Genomic DNA, 18,729 nt, shown 5'->3' on the forward strand with positions numbered 1-18,729 from the left:
TAAAGGAAGCAACAAAAGATGTAAGCAAAGCTTCTGCTGTTGTAATCAGGTAATCCTTGGATTCAGGGATGTGTATATAGACTGCAGATGTGCAAATATTTCTATTCACAGAAGTGGCTCAATGGATGAAATGCACAACTATAGATCTATCAGTTTGATTTTTGTGCATTGAAAGATTATTGAGTCCTTAGTTAAGGAGAAAATACAAGATCATCTACATAGGTATGGAACTATAAATGAATATAGCATGGCTTTTGTTAAGAGTTAGTCACGTTTGACTAATCTAATTAGCTAATATGAGGTTATCAGTAAAGAACTGAACGGAAGAATTAACTCTAAAATCATTTACTTAGATTTCAATAAAACTTCTGATTCAGCCCCACAGAAAGAACTGTTCTATAATGTGGAGGAATATGGCATTGAGGGGAAGTTAGTAACATGGATAAGGGGATGACTAAATAGTAAGAGATGGAGAGTATTAATAAATAGCCACTGCTCTTCATGGGACAGTGGTACAAGTAGGGCTTCCAAAGGTTTCAGTCTTGGCCCCTTACTGTTTCTAATAATCGCTCATGATACTAATGTGGGTATTTCAAGTTTAATGACGATGCAAAGGTGGGTGTGGTAGTTAATGAGGATAATCAGAGCATCCTACTTGAACAAGACTTAAATATATAATTTCAATGGGCCAAGAAATGACAGGCAAAGTGTAATACTGGAAAATGCAAGGTCTTGCATTCAGTAGCAGTAATTCTAGAGATGAACCAATTGGGTACCACCAAGCCTAAACTTTAGATAATGAAAAGGACTTGGAGGTAACTATATAATCTGATACACAAAGTTTTCTAAACAGTGTAGAGAGGCTGCAACTTGTACAAATATTCTGAACTTGTATGAATACTTCAAATCTGTTATTTTTAAAACAGATTTGAAATATTCATACAAGTTTAGAATATTTTAATATTTAACACTATGCAGTAATATTTGAATATTAACACTATTCTCATTTAAAATATTAAAATCTTTCAGCAGGTTTGGTTGTGGTAAACATCCATGAATAGATGATCAATATGTTAACACCATGCAGAATTTTAAATAATGTTTCAGTTTTTGTTGCGTAGACGTTAACGTGTTAATTTAGTGAGTATAAGAATAACTACGCTGTGGAGAAATTCAATTAAAAATTTCTAACACGTGATAACAAGATTGCTAAGTACCATTTTTGCCACCATTACTAATCATACAGTTTGGCATATACAAGGTGTACATTAAAATAAGTGTTATGTTATACATGAGAGAGAGAGAGAGAGAGAGAGAGAGAGAGAGAGAGAGAGAGAGAGAGAGAGAGAGAGAGAGAGAGAGAGAGAGAGCGAGAGCGAGAGCGAGAGAGAGAGAGAATATCCATGCTTGTTTTGTTTTCATTGTTCCCAACACTTTTTTTTTTTTAATGTTGGGTTTTATTATGCTATGACATTGGTCAGATTTTTTCATTATGACATTGCAGTAATATCAGCCACAGGTAAGTGCAACTAACACTACACTTTTGAATGAAAATCACTGCCAGGTTGTTGTTTTTTTGTTATTTTGGTTTTTAGCAGCATTAGCAACTAAGGCCACATTGCTCCGGGGATATGCAGTGGTCATTCCCTGACCTTTCCGCATCCTCCATTGGTGGGCATGGGCTTGAACCCCAGTCTAATCAAGAAGTGTGTGCTATGCACTGTTGTTCCTGCCCACCTGGCTATGGAGGCACCCACTGTCAGGTGGAATGACAGGCTTGTGCACTGCTTAAAATTTTTTTCCCCGATGACCCAATGGGATACTCCATGTAAGGGAAAGAGAAGTTAAAAGCTAGGTTTCCTCTTTCATCAGCTGCCATTACTGACATGTACAGTGCGGTTTATTTGCAGTAAAACAAGGCTGTACCAAGTGCGGAAGAACTATACCACTTTTCGCAAGTAAAACAGCTCTAATAAAAACTGATGAAGTTTTTTAACAATGGCACAATGAGATACTCCACATAGAGGAATGAAAGTTAAAACCTAGGTATCCTTTTATGCTAGTAAAAATTTTGCCATTGCATGGACTGCAAAAAAAAAAATGTTGGTGAAACATGGCTGTAACTTAAAAAATAACACCTCTGACTGCAGGAATCTGAACAATAAGCTCCAACAGTGCACTATCAGGGGACACACTTAGTGAAACAAGGCCATAATAGATGAAGAGAGGAGTTCCAAAAGCATATAAAATTCAGTTCCATTCAATAATTTACACATTTACTGCATGTAGTGATGACTTCAATAAATAAAAAGAAACATCATATATCAAATTTGCATACCAGCATACAAATTACATGTTAAATAATAATAATAATGATAATAATAATTATCCTTTAACTATGATTTGACAGACAAGTAGAGGCACCTCGTAGCCAGGTGGGCAGGAGCAGCAGTGCATAACACACGCTTCTTGATTAGACCGGGGTTAGAGCCCGTGACCACCAAATACAGAGGATGCAGAAAGGTCAGGGAATGACCACTGCATATCCCCGGAGCAATATGGCCTTAGTTGCTAATGCTCCTAAAAAAAAATAACAGACAAGAAGGCCCAATGGCTCTAGTGACTCTCTCTCGAGTGAATACATAACAGGAAACTAATTTTCCATCATGTTTAGTGGCAATTAGTTTCCTGTTATTCAACTTGGGATTATCAAAGATTACTATTATTACTATATTCAGATTTTCCCAAATTTTTATATCTTTTCCTTTTAATTTCACTTGGTAAAGTGGTACTGAACATAAGAGAAATTTTGAAGCAGCTTTGTGATTACTCCTTTTCCTAAACGGTGACTAAGTCACTATGCACAATTTATGCACAAAAATAGATTTAATTCCACACAACCATGGTAAAATTTCACAACTATTATTAAATGTACATTTTTATAGCTAGCTGTTACCCACACATTGACCTCTCTCTCTCTCTCTCTCTCTCTCTCTCTCTCTCTCTCTCTCTCTCTCTCTCTCTCTCTCTCTCTATTCTTACCTGCTCTAAAGTAATGTCAAACTGGTCACCAGCTCAAGCAAACATTATAACCTACTTATGCAACTATTAATTAGCAAAAATTGTTAGTTAGTGTTATTCTTGCTAATTAGATGCACAAGTTGTTTACGAAGTTTATTAAATGAGTAGTAATACTACTATAGGAGAGAAATGTCATGCTCTTTTACGCATGGATTACAAGTATTAAACAGCAAATAATCCAAAATATGAATACTCTCTCTTTAGAAGGTATGTAACAATTATTCATAATAAACAACACAGTGTATGCTTGTTTTAATGTACAGCTTGTATATCTTAAGCTGCATGATTCTTATGACAGCAAAAAATGAAATTCTGCAATCTTTGTTATTACATATGAGAAACTGAAAAAAGATTTCACACTGTTTGGTGTGAATTCCTTAAGAATGGTTAATTTTTCTATCTTAAAACTTCCAATATGGAAGTTTTTTCCCAAATACATCCATTGTCAGTCTCTCTCAAATCCAGGAGCATGGTAACAATTCAGAGCACCTGGACTGGGAAATAACATTTTGTATTGTTAGCAAGCAGTATATTTTATTTATTTATTTTTTTCCCCCTTTCAGTGATTAAATAAAATGGATTACATGTGCACCCATAATGAGTTATAGTTATGTGAATTCTCTCAATTCCACACGATTTTTAGGAAGAATAGAAAAGTAAAACTGAAAGGTGTCACATGCTGGATAAAATGATACTATATGCAGTATACTCCATTCAATTGCATTATAATGTGATCTATATGATAGCTGATTTCAACAGTCTCTTCAAATTAGACAAGCTATTCGCAAATCAGTCTGAGTTGAATACCTCAATTTAGACCTTCAATTTCACTGTAGACATATTTCAAATAATTCATAGTAAAATGAATTTAAAACCCTATACTGTTGGTCAAGGAATGATTGTGACTTCGAAATACACTGTACTTTGAATACTCCAATATTGAATTAGTGAGGATATACAGTATATGAGGTCTTCCTAGCTAGTAATATTATTGATGATGTATCCTTATTATGAAAAAATCATGATCCAGTCTGGTGGTATCATGGTGGCTAGGGGTGCGTGTGTTAAGTGCCAAAGGAACTAAGGCCAACAGGTATACTCTGCAAATTGCATATAGCCTGTGGTCAGTTAGCCTGTTTTCTGGAAACCCCAAATTTTCAGGTGATAAAAATGTGCAATCCTCACCTGATACTGACTAACTCAGTCGTGTTGGTGTGAAAAAAGCCCATAAAAATTACTCAGATCACTAACAGGATTCAAACCTAGGCATTTTCCACCTGGTGTGGAGAAGACTGATTATATCCACTGTGCTACCAGTGAGGACAGATAGCTAAGGCATGCAGCTCACAGGAGCATCCTGTTAAATGTTGAATACCTCACACTGAATCACTACGTTTTGCATAGGATCAGAGAGTAATGGTCTGTGGGAGAGGATCACCAGATGAATGCTCAGATAGCATAGGGCTCTATGAAACTGAGGATGTACTTTCTGTACAGGTAGTTAGTAACAGATTTCATAGTTATTGATTTTCTGAACTGAGCATGTGAACAAAGCAAACTGACAGTTGCTAGTAGAAATGGGGAGAGCAGATTGTTGGGTTGCTCTAAACCAAGAAAGCATATGACACCACCAGCCATAGAGATGCTAGAACAAGAGACATGTGCTGAGATCACTCAACATTACAATCTTTTTTGTAACTGACAAAGTTGCTTTTTTGAAGCGTTGGGGGGTGAAAACCCAGAGTGAAACTCAAGCTGTTTCTCTTGACATTTCAAGGGCTTTTGATCATGTCTGGTATAAAGGTCTTCTAAATAAGCTTACACCTTATAGTTTGGTAACTGTTTTTTTGTAAATGGGTATCCAGTTTTCTCTCTGACCTTTCACTGCATGTGATGGTAGACAGCACTCTGTCTTCTAACTTTTCTACTAATGCTAGTGTTTCTCAAGGTTCAATTTTTTTCTCCCACTCTTTTCCTCCTGTATATTAATGACTTTTCATTAACTGGAAATCCCACCTAGTTTTGCTGATGATAACACATTGCATTCCACCTTCCAGTTTGGGAAACCATGACCTGCATAAACAGCTGTAACTTTTTCAATATCCACCATCAATTCCTTAAATGCTAATCTCCAGGTAATTCTCTAACGGTGCAAAGATAACTTAGTTAATTTCAATCCTTAAACTCAGTTGTGTCTTATATCTTGCAAAAAGGATTCTCTGCTCCCATGTTTGTCTTTGGTAACACTCATATTTCTAGACAAGGTATTAGGGATTACCTTGACTTCTAATCTCTCTTTGCATAAACATATGACAAATATTGCTTCCTCTACATCTAAAAACTGGGTTTTATCTTTTGCTGTCAGCATTACTTTTCTTTTAAACAGCTACTCACTCTGTACAAATCTCAAATGCACTCTGGCATGGAATATTGTTCCCACTTCTGGGGCAGTGCTCCCACAACCTCTCTCAGGCTTCTACACTCCATTCAAAACAGGACAGTTAGACTAATTAATGACCCATCTCTTACAAAGTCTCTCTACTCTCTCATGCATGTTCCTTTCTGATCCATGCCTTTTCTATAGATACTCCCATAAGCACTTTTCTTCTGAATTGGCTTCTACAATTACACCCCTCAGTTCCAAAACAGTCCGAACATATTCTGCAACCAGTCAGCATCCTTTTATTGTCCAACTTCAAACAAATAAAATTAACTTTTCTTCTTCCTCATTTATTCCTTCAACTTCTATTTTCTGGAACAACCTCCCTTCACACACATTTCCTGAAAATTCCAATCAATAGAAATTTAAGTCTAATGTTAATAAGTATCTTCTTTTACCTTCTCAACTTTCAACCCATGCATGGTACTATGTGCTATAGATTCTAATACCTTTTGTGTTTGGGGTTTTCATTAAAAAAAAAAAAAAAAAAGGGCAATTACAAGAGGCGTTTAAAAAGTTCATGGCCTGGGTATGAAGGGCTTATGATGGAATCAATGTAATGCATTGATTCCATCTGCAAAGAAAATTTTCTCTTCGGCCTCCTGGAATGCATCCACAGCGGCATCACTGTTAGTGGGAAAATGGACACCAGCCAGGTAATTTTTTTAAATTAGGAAATGAGTGAAAGTTCAATGGTGCTAGATCTGATGAATATGGGGGATAATCCAAGATTTCAAAGTTGTACTCATGAAGTACAGCTACAACAATAGCAGACGTGTGAGCAGGCATGTTGTTCCAGTAGAACAAGGCTCCTCAGCTGAGTTTTCCTCGCCTTGCTGTTTGTCTTTGATATTTTCATGCAAATGCCATACAAAGTCTGTGAAATATGCACCTGTGACTGTCTGGCCTTTCTGAAGATGTCTGGTGACTGTCTGGCCTTTCTCTAGCAACATTATATCGGGAACCCAAAAAACCAATGCAATCACCTTGTCAGCAGAAGGGATAAACTTGGCTTTATTTGGAGGGGGAGAATAACTGGGTGTCCACTCTTTGGACTGCTCCTTTATCTTTAGCTGAAAGTGATGGACTCATGTCTCATCCATGGTCACAAATCTTGCAAGGAAATTTGCCAGATTTGCTTGAAAACAATGCAAATCTTCACTTGACTAATGTAAAAGTTAGTGCAATTGCATCATTTCAGTACATAGCCAACTACTTAAGTAGTTATAAATTGGCATCATTAAATATATCTCATATTGTGAATACCTTCAAAATGAGTTGCCATGATATTGCACTACTTCAAATAAGTAACGCTTCACCATAGGAGAAAACTATTGTTACTTATTCTCAGCAGATACTATCACCCATACGGCACTGTTTCGGAGCTTATTGGCTCCTCATCAGTGGGTACCTGCCCACCCAATACTGTTTCGGAGCCAATAAGCTCCGAAACAGTGCCGTATGGGTGATAGTATCTGCTGAGAATAAGTAACAATAGTTCTTCTCATCAGTGGGTACCTGCCCACCCAATACTGTTTCGGAGCCAATAAGCTCCGAAACAGTGCCGTATGGGTGATAGTATCTGCTGAGAATAAGTAACAATAGTTCTTCTCCTATGGTGAAGCGTTACTTATTTGAAGTAGTGCAATATCATGGCAACTCATTTTGAAGGTATTCACAATATGAGATATATTTAATGATGCCAATTTATAACTACTTAAGTAGTTGGCTATGTACTGAAATGATGCAATTGCACTAACTTGTACACTGGTTAAACTCTTTACATAACCTTAAGCTTTAGCCCTAAACTACACTGTAACGTTCACTTGACTTGACACCTCTTGTGTGTTTTTGATCTGCTGTCAACAATGATGGGATGCATCATGCTGACACCTTTTTCATAATGAGAACCTTTATTATTATGCAGTACACATATTCAGACTAGATGCCCAAAACAATAGAAATGTACCAAACTGTCACTCGTCGATCACTCATCACCAGATCATGCACACTGTCGACTTCTGGAGTGATGGCCATTGCAGTCTTTCACAGGGTGGGTCATCTTCCAGGCTCTCCTCCCTTGTTTAAATTCTAATGTCCACTTCTTAGCAATGGAATAGGAAGGGCATCACTTTTCCTTCTCCAATGCTGAACTATATCCTCATGAATTGCCTTTGGCACTAGTCCCTTTTTTCCAAAAATATCGGATAATTGCACAATGACTGATTTTGTCAATCTTTCTTCATTCATGCAACTTTGTTGACTTTAGGGCCTGTAATTAAAGAAAAACATGATTGAAACTGCATGAAACTTGGTGGAATTTTTAACAGTGTACTATTACCCTTTAATATTCATGTCATGAACTTTTCAAATGCCCCTCACATAGCAATAAAGAGGACAGTCAGACAGTCCCCATCCAGGACTCCTATAGATCCTTATTCATCATGGAGTGTATTCATGTCATGAACTTTTCAAATGCCCCTCACATAGCAATAAAGAGGACAGTCAGACAGTCCCCATCCAGGACTCCTATAGATCCTTATTCATCATGGAGTGTAACTGAATGCACACAGAGGTGCGATAAGAGGAAATATAGTGAATCTCTTTCAATGTAGAAGTGTTTCACAAGCAGTTTTAGGAAAGAAGATATATAAATGACATTAAAGAACTCACAAAGTAATGGTAAGTTAATTTTGCTCAAATGTGTCATGATTAGCATTAATAAAGCAAAACATAAAAGAAAAGTACTTATATAGCAACACCATCTCCACAGCATTAATAAACTTTACTCCTAACCCTATCCTTATATCCAAAGATAAGTTTTTCTCCCACCTGCATGTCAGAGATATTCCAAAATATTTAGTAAGTTCCTAAGAGAGCACCAATTTTGAAATGTACTTGTCATGCAAATGAGAGAAACCTCAGACTCAAGTGAAAGACAAACTATCTTCAACAGATTCTAGAAAAAATATAAAGCAACCCTTTTCCAAGATGAACATAAAGCTTCGAGCCCTCTTAAGGAGGATCACACATTTAATAGAAAAGTTGACAACTTCTAGAAAGGAAAAACCAAGAAAATCCACAAGCTGTTATTTAATGGTGTCAAGATTGATAAGGACTGAAAAAACCTTAACCCCAGCAACTCAGAGCCTGTTCCTTTCATTTTAAGCAGTATCAAAGCCTTCAAAGAGAGCTGTCATGCATATCTAATTGCGAACCCTACACTACCCACGAGCTATTCCCTAATATTTCCATTACAATTGCAAAAACCAGCTTGACTAACGAACTCTACACGTAATGCTCTTCGCTGATATTAATTCCACCTAGGCCATTTTCAGACACACACAGAACCTAATTATTTGCAGAAGAAGCTACGGTAAGGATGAAGGAATCTACTGTTCCTTGCAATTTGTGAATTTTCATAGCAGATTATGAATCAACCCACCATGATCCCACTACAACCACTAGATTAAATTATGGCATCAGTACAATGACAATTTCCTACTTGTCTAAAGCCATAGCTATTCTTGTTAGGATTTCAGACAACTCTTTCATTAAATAGAAGGGTAGCAATGATCATGGAATAATGTACGAAGATGCATATTTGCACAATTGCAAGACCCAGTTGATATACTTGCACTAAAAGTGCACAGCATTTTGAAAACTATCAGGCTAGCATATATGCTCATAATCAGATCAAGAGTGTTACTCCCTCTGGTTGCCTCTCTAACATGCTGCTGTAGAAAACAATCATCCAATAAATCCACAAAAGTCTTGCTAGTGTGCGAGTGACCAATCCACAAGTTCCAGTCAATATCTGGAAAGTTAAAATCCCCCATTATAAGACATTTTGATTTACTGGCCCACTCTATTTCTCTGTATGATTGTTCGTTGTACTCATCAGAGTCATTAGGCCTATAACAAACTCCTACCGTCATTTTTGCTTTCCCAGTGCTGATGTCACACAAAACTGACTCAACACTGCAGTGTCCATCTAGGTCAACTGGATGCACTTCTTTAGATTTTATGTGTTTCTTAACTAACAGCATAACCCTTCCTCCCTTCCTATCCTGTCTATCCTTTCTGTACACATTGTACTCCCCAAATTACAATTCTGCATTTTTATATCTGTGGGACACCACGTATATAATATCCCAACAATATCTGCCTTTGATGTCTTGACCAGCACTTCAAACTCATCAAATTTATTTACTATATCCTAGCATTCATGTACATACAAGTATACATGCACCTGTTCTTACCCTTAGTTACTCTAACACAGCACATGTATTTACTTGTTTCATGACTCCCAGCAGTTCCTGAAATCCCCACCAACTTGCTTCCAGGGCTGCTGCTCGTTCCAATAAAAACAGTGCAAGAATCACTTTCACCTCTGCCAGCAGCCACTGTTAATCTATTAGTCCATGTATCCCCCAAGCTAGCAGTTTTCAGACCCACCTAACACTGCCTCGATAGCATCAGCAAATATTCTCGCACTCTTTCTATTTAGGTGTATCCCATCCCTGTAGAAGCAATCTCTCCTGTTAACAAGCACAGACCACACTGAAAAAACTTCTACCCCATGAGTCTTTCACAATCTCTCCAGGGCTGAATTGATTGACAAGGCTCTCATCATATACTCCCTCCAATCATGTCTGGACAAGATTGCAGGCACTTTCAAATTTAACTCTAATTCACGATTTTTTTTTCAACGTTAACCTGTACTTGTTAAGTAAATCTGCAGATCTCCTACACTTAATGTCATTAGTGCCAACATGTACAATGATAACATATTTTTGCCCTTAAAAAATGATATCTGCACATCATCAACTTTTGTCCTGGCAGACATACCCTGGTCCTATTCCACCTATCCGTTTTGACTGACAATCGAGTCACCAACTATAATAACTAGCTCTTGTAGGAGCAGCGCATTCTGCCCTGAAAATTGCTGCTGTGTTGACTTGTGCACAAGAGTGAGCTGTGGCATTGAGTTGGGCAGCTGAGAGCTTGATGGGACCCACATTCTAGCCTTAACTTAACCATTCCAGAGTGTCAAATTGGCTATCACCAGAGTGCTCTGGGTAAGTAGCTAGATGAAGAAATTTACACCAAACAGACTTACCAATGAATGACTATGTCGTGAGGTTCTATGGAAGGATTACCAAAATATTTCACCCCACCTCAAAGGAACAGCAGCATCCTAATGAGTAGTCCACAATTACAGGAGAGAATTTGTTGAAGCTTGGATGAAATAGTCCAACTATTCAACAACAAGAAAGGTTGAACACCTATCCCACTTTTCATCCTCAGCTGTTTATCTCAAGCAATCAACTAGACTGCACCTTCACAGATCTGCAACTGAGAAACAGTCCTGAAGGCCAAACAATAACACAACCTCCAAAGAAGAAGTGCAACATCCTCCCTCCCTCCCTACCCTTCCAGCAACCACTGGCCTTATACAATTGCCAGTGGGTCACAAAAAAGCCAATTCAGTGAACCCTGGCAGACACAATTTCACCTTGCAGTACAACTGCAACTTTAGCCACATTTTTTTTCATTTCAGTGTTTTAGCAGACAACTCCACAGTCACCACAGCTCACCAGCAAGACCAGAAAAAGTCCCAAACATCAGAAGCCAAGATTACAAACACTTTGCTTTGGTATTGACTTTGATAGCAGAGAACATGCAAAAATAACTTAAGACTATCATGGTTTAGAAGACAGCCACATGGTAGCATAGGATTGTAGGGTTAGCAACCCGCTTCTTCATTAACAAGTCTCCAGACAGGATGGAAAACTAAATTAGCACATATTTAGCATCTGTGCATTTTTGATTTTTAATTTAATAATTTTTTTTTTGTTTTTTAAGTTACTAAACCGTTTAACGCTTCCACCAATGCAAATACATACACATAATATTTCCTGTGTGGGCTCTGTGGAGTAAGAATGTATATATAGGTTTTTAAGGTAGTTTTGATACAGGATCAACAAATTATGTTTGTATATGTGCAGACTGTCTTGAAATTCTACAGGGATATGGTGCCATTAACTGTGTTTACAAGTACTAGCAGCCATTTTTATATTTACAATAGTTTTAAAAATTGCACAGGAGGGTACATTTGAGATGATATGGGCTAACACAAGCCGGAATTGAAGAATTTTTCTGACATCCAGATCCAAAGGTTTGATAAAATTGAATAATGTAATACATATATATATATATATATATATATTTTTTTTTTTTTTTTTTTTTAACTTGGCAAATGCAACTCTTACCTCCAAGTTACTTAGAGCTCTGTCTTGTGTTCTCATCAATTCTTGTAGCATTGCTGGATTTCTTGCAACTTCCATAGTTTGTCTAAGGACTTCTGGATTATTTAGCATGTGACTGATTTCTGGATTTCTCTAGAAACAAATTCAGATTATGTAAATGTAGGAAAATGCACAATGTTATATTACATTTAGAATAAGCACTGTTTACATTCATTATTCAGATTTTTACAATATATAATACCTTATATTCTTACTTGGACTTTTGTCATCAAAACTAAACATTTGGAGTTAATTTAAACAACTATTAAATGTATGGGTTAGCAGTTATATAATAAGGGAGTGTTTCAAGTAACTGCTAATAAACGAAAAAATAAAATGGCTAAAATGCATGTTAATTAAGACAAAACATCTATTTACAGACTTAAAACTGGTTATAAAAAATAAAATAAAATAAAATAAAGGGTTTAATTGATTGATTATGATTTTATTGGCACATTAGCGACTAAGGCTATTAATCATCAGGAGTAAAATAAAGGGAATAGACTGCACACAAAGCAGAATACTCTTTCAGTTACATTTAAAATAAAAGTGACACTATAAATCAGAGGCTCTGAACCTTTCATGAGCCCAATACCCATCCTGACCCCCTTATTAAGTATTATTTTCTGAAATCAAAATAATTTTTCCTAATAAAACTAGTTTAAAAAAAATGTGTATAAATTTCAAATATTTTGATAGTGCATCCATGATTTTGAAGTATTTCTGTGGAAATAATATATGCATTAACAATGTTAATCAAAAAAACTAATATTCCGTTCAACCTATTTTCATTAAAAAAAAAACTCAAATTCATGGATATTACAAATTTAATCAACATGTTTAGGTCATAATTATAGAAGAATAATTAGTTTACAGGGAAATATAAGTTTGTTTTGTAATATAAGTACTTATAATATAAATGAATAGATAAATGAAATTATTAAATTTTTTTGAATAAGCAGTTCTGATGAGGTCCACGAGATCTTGATGTGACCTCAACTAGTTTAAAATATTAATGTTAAAACGTTGGTTCTGCTGCCATGCTGGAAAATGGTTGACAACTTCCATAATCGTAAAATTCTACAGCAATGGGTGTCAACTGTTTTCTTTCTTATATGTAATTATATGAGCTCAGTGGGACATTATACCTTCCTGGGGTCCCCAAGGTATAACGCCCCACTGAGCTCATATAATTACATATAAAGAGCATTTTCAATTTTATTTTATTGTGACAACAAAATAAACAAACAAATTATATGACATGAGAAACTAAATATAAAATTTCATCAAAATCGGTAAAACCATTTTTGGAAGGGAAAAAAAAAAAAAAAAAAAGTAATTTTCAAATTAATCTTCAAGTAAAGGTCATTGACCTTGGCAGATAGAAAGTTCAGTTTTCAATAAAAGTCATTTAAATATATTAGTAAAAAACAGCAATGAGTTTTTGAAAGTGATTTTGCTTTATCTTCTTGGGCTTTATCACTTTCAGAAAGTTGTAATGTTCCTTGTCGATATCTTGGTCCTGAGCAGTCTGCAGAAGCTCAAACTTGTTCTTAAGTTCCAGTACATACTGCTTTTTCTCGTCTTCTGTTATCTCAAAGACCTTTGTATAATTTACTCAAGTCAGTTTTTTCCTTTCCTACATCTATATCAAGTACATCTTACCATTCTGTGATCACTTCCAACATTTACCTTATTCAGGATGGTAACATCATTCACAATATATCTTCTGTTAGTGAGGATGAAGTCGATTTCATTAGTTGTTAATCCATTTGGACTCTTCTATGTCCACTTTCTGTTCACCCTTTTCTTGAAAAAAGTGTTCATTACTGACAATCCTTGAGATTCTGCAAATTCCACAAGTCTTTCGCTTCTTTCACCAATTCCAAAATTTCCTATAGTTCCTCTTTCTGCGCTGTTTTGTCTTTTTCCAACTTTAGCATTGAAGTCCCCCATAATAATAGTGTAGTGGCTTTTCTGCTCCTCTAGACTCTCAATTTCGGTGTACATTTCTTCAACCTCTTCATCATCATGGCTTGATGTGGTGCATAAATCATTATAACCTTTAGCTTGTACCTCTTAGAAATCTTGAGTATTAATCTTGACACCCTTGGTGATGCACTTTTGAATTCCAAAATGTTGTTTTTTAAATCTTTATGGACCAGAAACCCAACTCCACCTTCACTCCTTTCTGTAACAGGCCAAGTTCAGCTTCTGTGCATGGCAGCCTGGTCATACCCAGAGATTCTTAGCACCCTCTGCTTCCACTCTGATCCTCTCGCTGCCGTAAGAGGGGGAGTGAAAGCTGCTGGGGACTGAGGGCCATTTGTTTCATCGTGCTGTCATATGCTGGAGGGGTTTGGTCTTTTCCTCTTCGTGCTGACCAAGCATCTTGAAGAGAACCACTCTACACGTTTGTTGCCACCTAAGTGACATAACAGGGCTTACCATCGAGAAGGTGTGCATGAGTGGATTTTAGGGAGGCAGGCCAACTGGACTTCTCCTAAATCTTCTGTAATAGAAAGATATTGGATCCATCAGTGTTTTAGACTGAGTGTCTGATAACACACAGGATACCTGTTCCCCTCTGAGCCCCTTCAGATATATAAAGGCCAATGTTACTAGATAATTTCTTTGAAAAAAGTGGAGATTATAACTGACATTAAAATATTAAATTTAAAGTAACAATTAACAAGAAATGCAGAATATTGTTGCTTATTTAGATTCAAATTAAACAGGAGTAAAAATGAATATCTTTGTTTGCTTCCAACTTTTTCATTATTATTTTAATAAATAACTAATATCTTATTTGAGAAAATTTTACCTCCATTAACTGCTGCATTTGTGGATTACTGGAAATTAACTGACGCATATATTCTGGATTTGACATTAGAGACTGGACCAAAGGATTATCCATTACTTGCCTTAAAAGATCAGGATTTGCCATCAGCTATTAAGAAAGAAATGTGCTTATTAGTATATTTTAATTTCTACTTTATATATCTAAAATTAAACCTATCAATCTTTAATACAGATCTGTTTTTCAGCAAAAGAATGGGGTTCTGTAATTTTGTTACAAATTAATAATAATAGGTAATTAATAGAAGATAATATGCAGAAGCAGAATTTTAAAGTAATATGAGATAAGAAAGTTATTCAAAAGAAGTGAAACCATAGTACACTTTCAATTTTATTCAATTATTATTATAAATATAATCATAATAGAGATTGTAATAAATGTTAAAGAGTATCATCTTCCCAAACATAAGCATAACTCTTTTCATCATGTGTGTCAATGTGACACACTACACGTGATAACTAGTGTCTGTAATTGGTGAAGTTCTAATTCAATAAGGACTTTTAATGCTTTCAATACGTGAAATTCATTACTGTATACTACTCCTTTTAAGCAGTCTGAAAGATAAAATCTGGAGATTGTGGATTCAATTATGAACATGTGCTGTGTCTTTGAAAATTATATGCTGCATTTGTTATAAAAAAATCAATACTGGTTAGTGAGTGAAAGATAATACATAACAACAAAAGCTGTTGTACACTGGTTATCTCTCCCAAATGAGCAGGGTCCAACAATTATTGTTATATACAGTCAACAGTTCAGGGGCATAGCTACCGTATAGCAAAAGTAGGCAAAGCCTAGGAGCCCTACTTCACCAGGGCCCATAAAGATGCAAGTAGGGACCGCAACTATTCTGCTAGGGCCTATAAACAGACACAACATGTAAGGAAAATATTTTTCTCACTGAGCTCCTCAACAATGTTATACATCTAGAATAAGGAAGGAATTCTTATATCTTATCACCAAAACATAACAAACCCAGGCAGTGGCAGTCTTTATTTTGCTTTTACAAATGCAACTTTGTATAGTGATCAGACACCTGTTTGTTTACTGTATGTGTATGCGTTCATATCGTATGGTGTTCGGGATTCCCAAATTTGACAGGACGTGGGGGGGTAGGCCCCACCGTATACAAACATTTAGCCATATACAGTCTTCAAAAATTGTTACTGGATTAATTTCAATTCAAGGTTGTTCAAGTCATTATCAAAACAGCAATAGACATACAAAAATGTATTTGTTTATTATTACTATTTGTATTTAAAATATAAAGTTTAAAATTAAATTAATAAAAATTTTAGTTAAAAATGGATGAAAAGAAAAAGGGAAAGAGTGGAGCCCAAAAAAGAACAATGGAGAAAGCAAAGGAACAAACAGTCAATAAATTACCTAAATTATATAATTTCTTTAAAAAACACAGTAATGAATTATGTCCAGAAGAAGGTAAAGAAAAGACCAGTACAGTAAACCCCCACTATTCGCGGGGGTTACATTCCTAAGAAATGCCGCGAATACTGAGTAATGGCTCCCATAGTAATAAAGGGGTTCCGTTCCAAAGTATGAAATATATAAGAAAAACTAGTCTAAAATTTTGTCTATGTATGTATTATATGTACCTTCATAATATGACTATGCATAGACAGTACATAGTGAAATGCAAGCATATGGCATCGAAATGAAAATAAGAAACAATTTAATATTAAATGTAATATTTATTAGAAATTTCAAACAAATCTTTCAAACCAGCACCTTTGCTAGCAAAAAAAACTTATCCCGTCAGTGCTATCACCAGTTTCGCTAAAGTATTGATAAAGGAGTTTTGCCTTTTCACAAATGATGAGTGAACTTAACAGAATTTTATTTTGAGTTCGGTCTTCTATCCACAGATTTAAAGCTTTTCCATTTTTTCTAATTTAACATCACGAGTTAAAGCAAATTTTTGAAGTAATTAGCGCGTTTTCACGGACACTAAGGCGGATTTTTTTTTCCGATTTTTTGATTGATTGATCGTACCATTGACTCATTGATTTTATAATGTTTTGCCACTGAGGAGACACTTTCACCATTAGAAATTTTGTCTAATAACTCAATTTTATTCGCTAATGTCATCACCTTTGATCTTTTCACATTTCCCTTGTTGTTCGTAGCCATATTTTTGTACGGGTTAGAAAGAACTTGTCTACAATAAAGTCACTTTCTTCCGTTAACACACTCGAAAAAAGTCTATTTTACACTGCAAAACGGTAGATTTGTCACTTTTGTAAGCATATCAATTTATAAATTGATAAATTCATTCAATTTATAAGCATATAAATTAAAAGCAAACGACGAAACCTTCCATGACAAGCGCATAACACATACTGAACAAGGATTAGCGAGAAACATCCACGCTCTCGATTTTTTCACCCCTCTTCCCCCACCCACTGAGCGCTGTTTTGACCAGGAAAGATAATTTTAGCCACACCCATGTTTTTTTATGGCGGAAAATGTTCACGGCGCTTTAAAATTCACATTTTTATAGGTTTCATTTTATATTAAATCAGCTACTGCGAATACGCGAAACCGCGAATACAGATACCGCAAATAGCAGGGGTTTACTGTATTGAAAATGCAGAAAATGCAGAAAAGAATGCTGCTGGTATAAATACATCTGTGGATCATTTAAATCAAGCAGGGTTGTCAAATGAAAACAATTCGACCATAATAGACATGCCTTCGTCGGAAATTAGTGTTGAACGCACTGCACTGTTTATTCCCTGCATCCTAAAGGACCATTTCCAAGGGATCCTGAATAACAAAATAGAAGTTTTAGTGACACGTACTACTATTCTACTTCAACATATGGTCCAGTTCCTCGTTTGTAGCTGTGCTACTCCGGACTATGAGATTGGAAAAAATCTATCTTTTTGAATAAAAACTCAGTGTTTCTCAACGTCATATTGAGGCATGTGCTATACATGAAATGTGGCAAAGAATGCAATGATTGATAAAGATCTTGAAGAACAAGTAAGATACAGATCCTCGTTTTGGAAAATGGTACTAGAACAGTTATTTCAGATAACGCTCATGTTGGCTAAAAATTCTTTAGCATTTCACGGTCATCGGAAGATTACAATGCCAATTGTTTATCGCAAGTCAGTTTACTTTCCTACTATGATGAAGTAATGAAACAAATTACTAACAAGCCATCTGGTTCAGTAAAAAAAATATCCCCCACTATCCAAAATGAGTTAATAGAATGTTTAGGAACCAAATTAACAAAAGAAAAGCATTACACTCAAAATTACTTCGGGACCATTCTTTTCACTAATTTTGGATACTACTCAAGATCTCACAAAAAAAAGATCAATTAAGTGTTATTGTACGACATGTTCACATAATTTGCGACGAAAATGAAAAATCCAAAGATTTTGAAATTTGTGAAAGGTTTTTAGGATTCTATGACATGAATGATCATTCGGTAGAAATGATGACGGATAATATAATGAAAATATTACATGAACTAAATATTCCCATTGAATAATGTTATGGTCAGGGATATGATGGGGCTAATGTCATGAGTGGGTGGTTGTTGTTGTTGTTATTTGGTTTTTAGGAGCATTAGCAACTAAGGCCATATTGCTCAGGGGATATGCGGTGGTCATTCCCTGACCTTTCTGCATCCTCCGTATTTGGTGGTAACAGGCTCGAATCCCGGTCTAATCAAGAAGCGTGTGCTATGCACTGCTGCTCCTGCCCATCTGGCTACAGAGGCGCCATCACGAGTGGGGTTAATAATGGTGTGCAGCCACACATTAAAAGGATCCAATCAAATGCAGAGTACATTCACTGTGCAAGTCACAATTTAAATTTAGTTACTAATGATATTTTAAATTGTTGTAATAACGTTTCATCATTCTTCAAATTTTGCATAATTTTTTTTTTGGAAATAGTACAAAAAGATGGGATCTTCTTTCTAAATGTACTGGGGAATCTGAAGTTACATTTAAAAAAAAAAAACTCAACCCTACTCACAGGTCTGGTAGATAACAGTCTATAAC

General features: G+C 35.7%; 1 protein-coding gene across 1 annotated transcript in view; it reads right to left on the reverse strand.

Moving 5' to 3' along the window:
- Positions 1-18,729, reverse strand: part of LOC150083386 (ubiquilin-1-like) — a 237,395-nt gene that overhangs the window by 83,102 nt on the left and 135,564 nt on the right. The window contains exons 6-7 of the mRNA XM_090377236.1: positions 14,657-14,782; positions 11,797-11,925 (exon numbers count right to left, since the gene is read on the reverse strand). Of these exons, the coding sequence (XP_090233362.1) occupies positions 11,797-11,925; positions 14,657-14,782 (255 nt within the window). The remainder of the gene's footprint in view (positions 1-11,796; positions 11,926-14,656; positions 14,783-18,729) is intronic.

This window comes from Mastigoproctus giganteus, chromosome 7 (genome assembly GCF_048544385.1).
Source record: "Mastigoproctus giganteus isolate SK-2022 chromosome 7, ASM4854438v1, whole genome shotgun sequence".
Taxonomy (NCBI): domain Eukaryota; kingdom Metazoa; phylum Arthropoda; class Arachnida; order Uropygi; family Thelyphonidae; genus Mastigoproctus; species Mastigoproctus giganteus.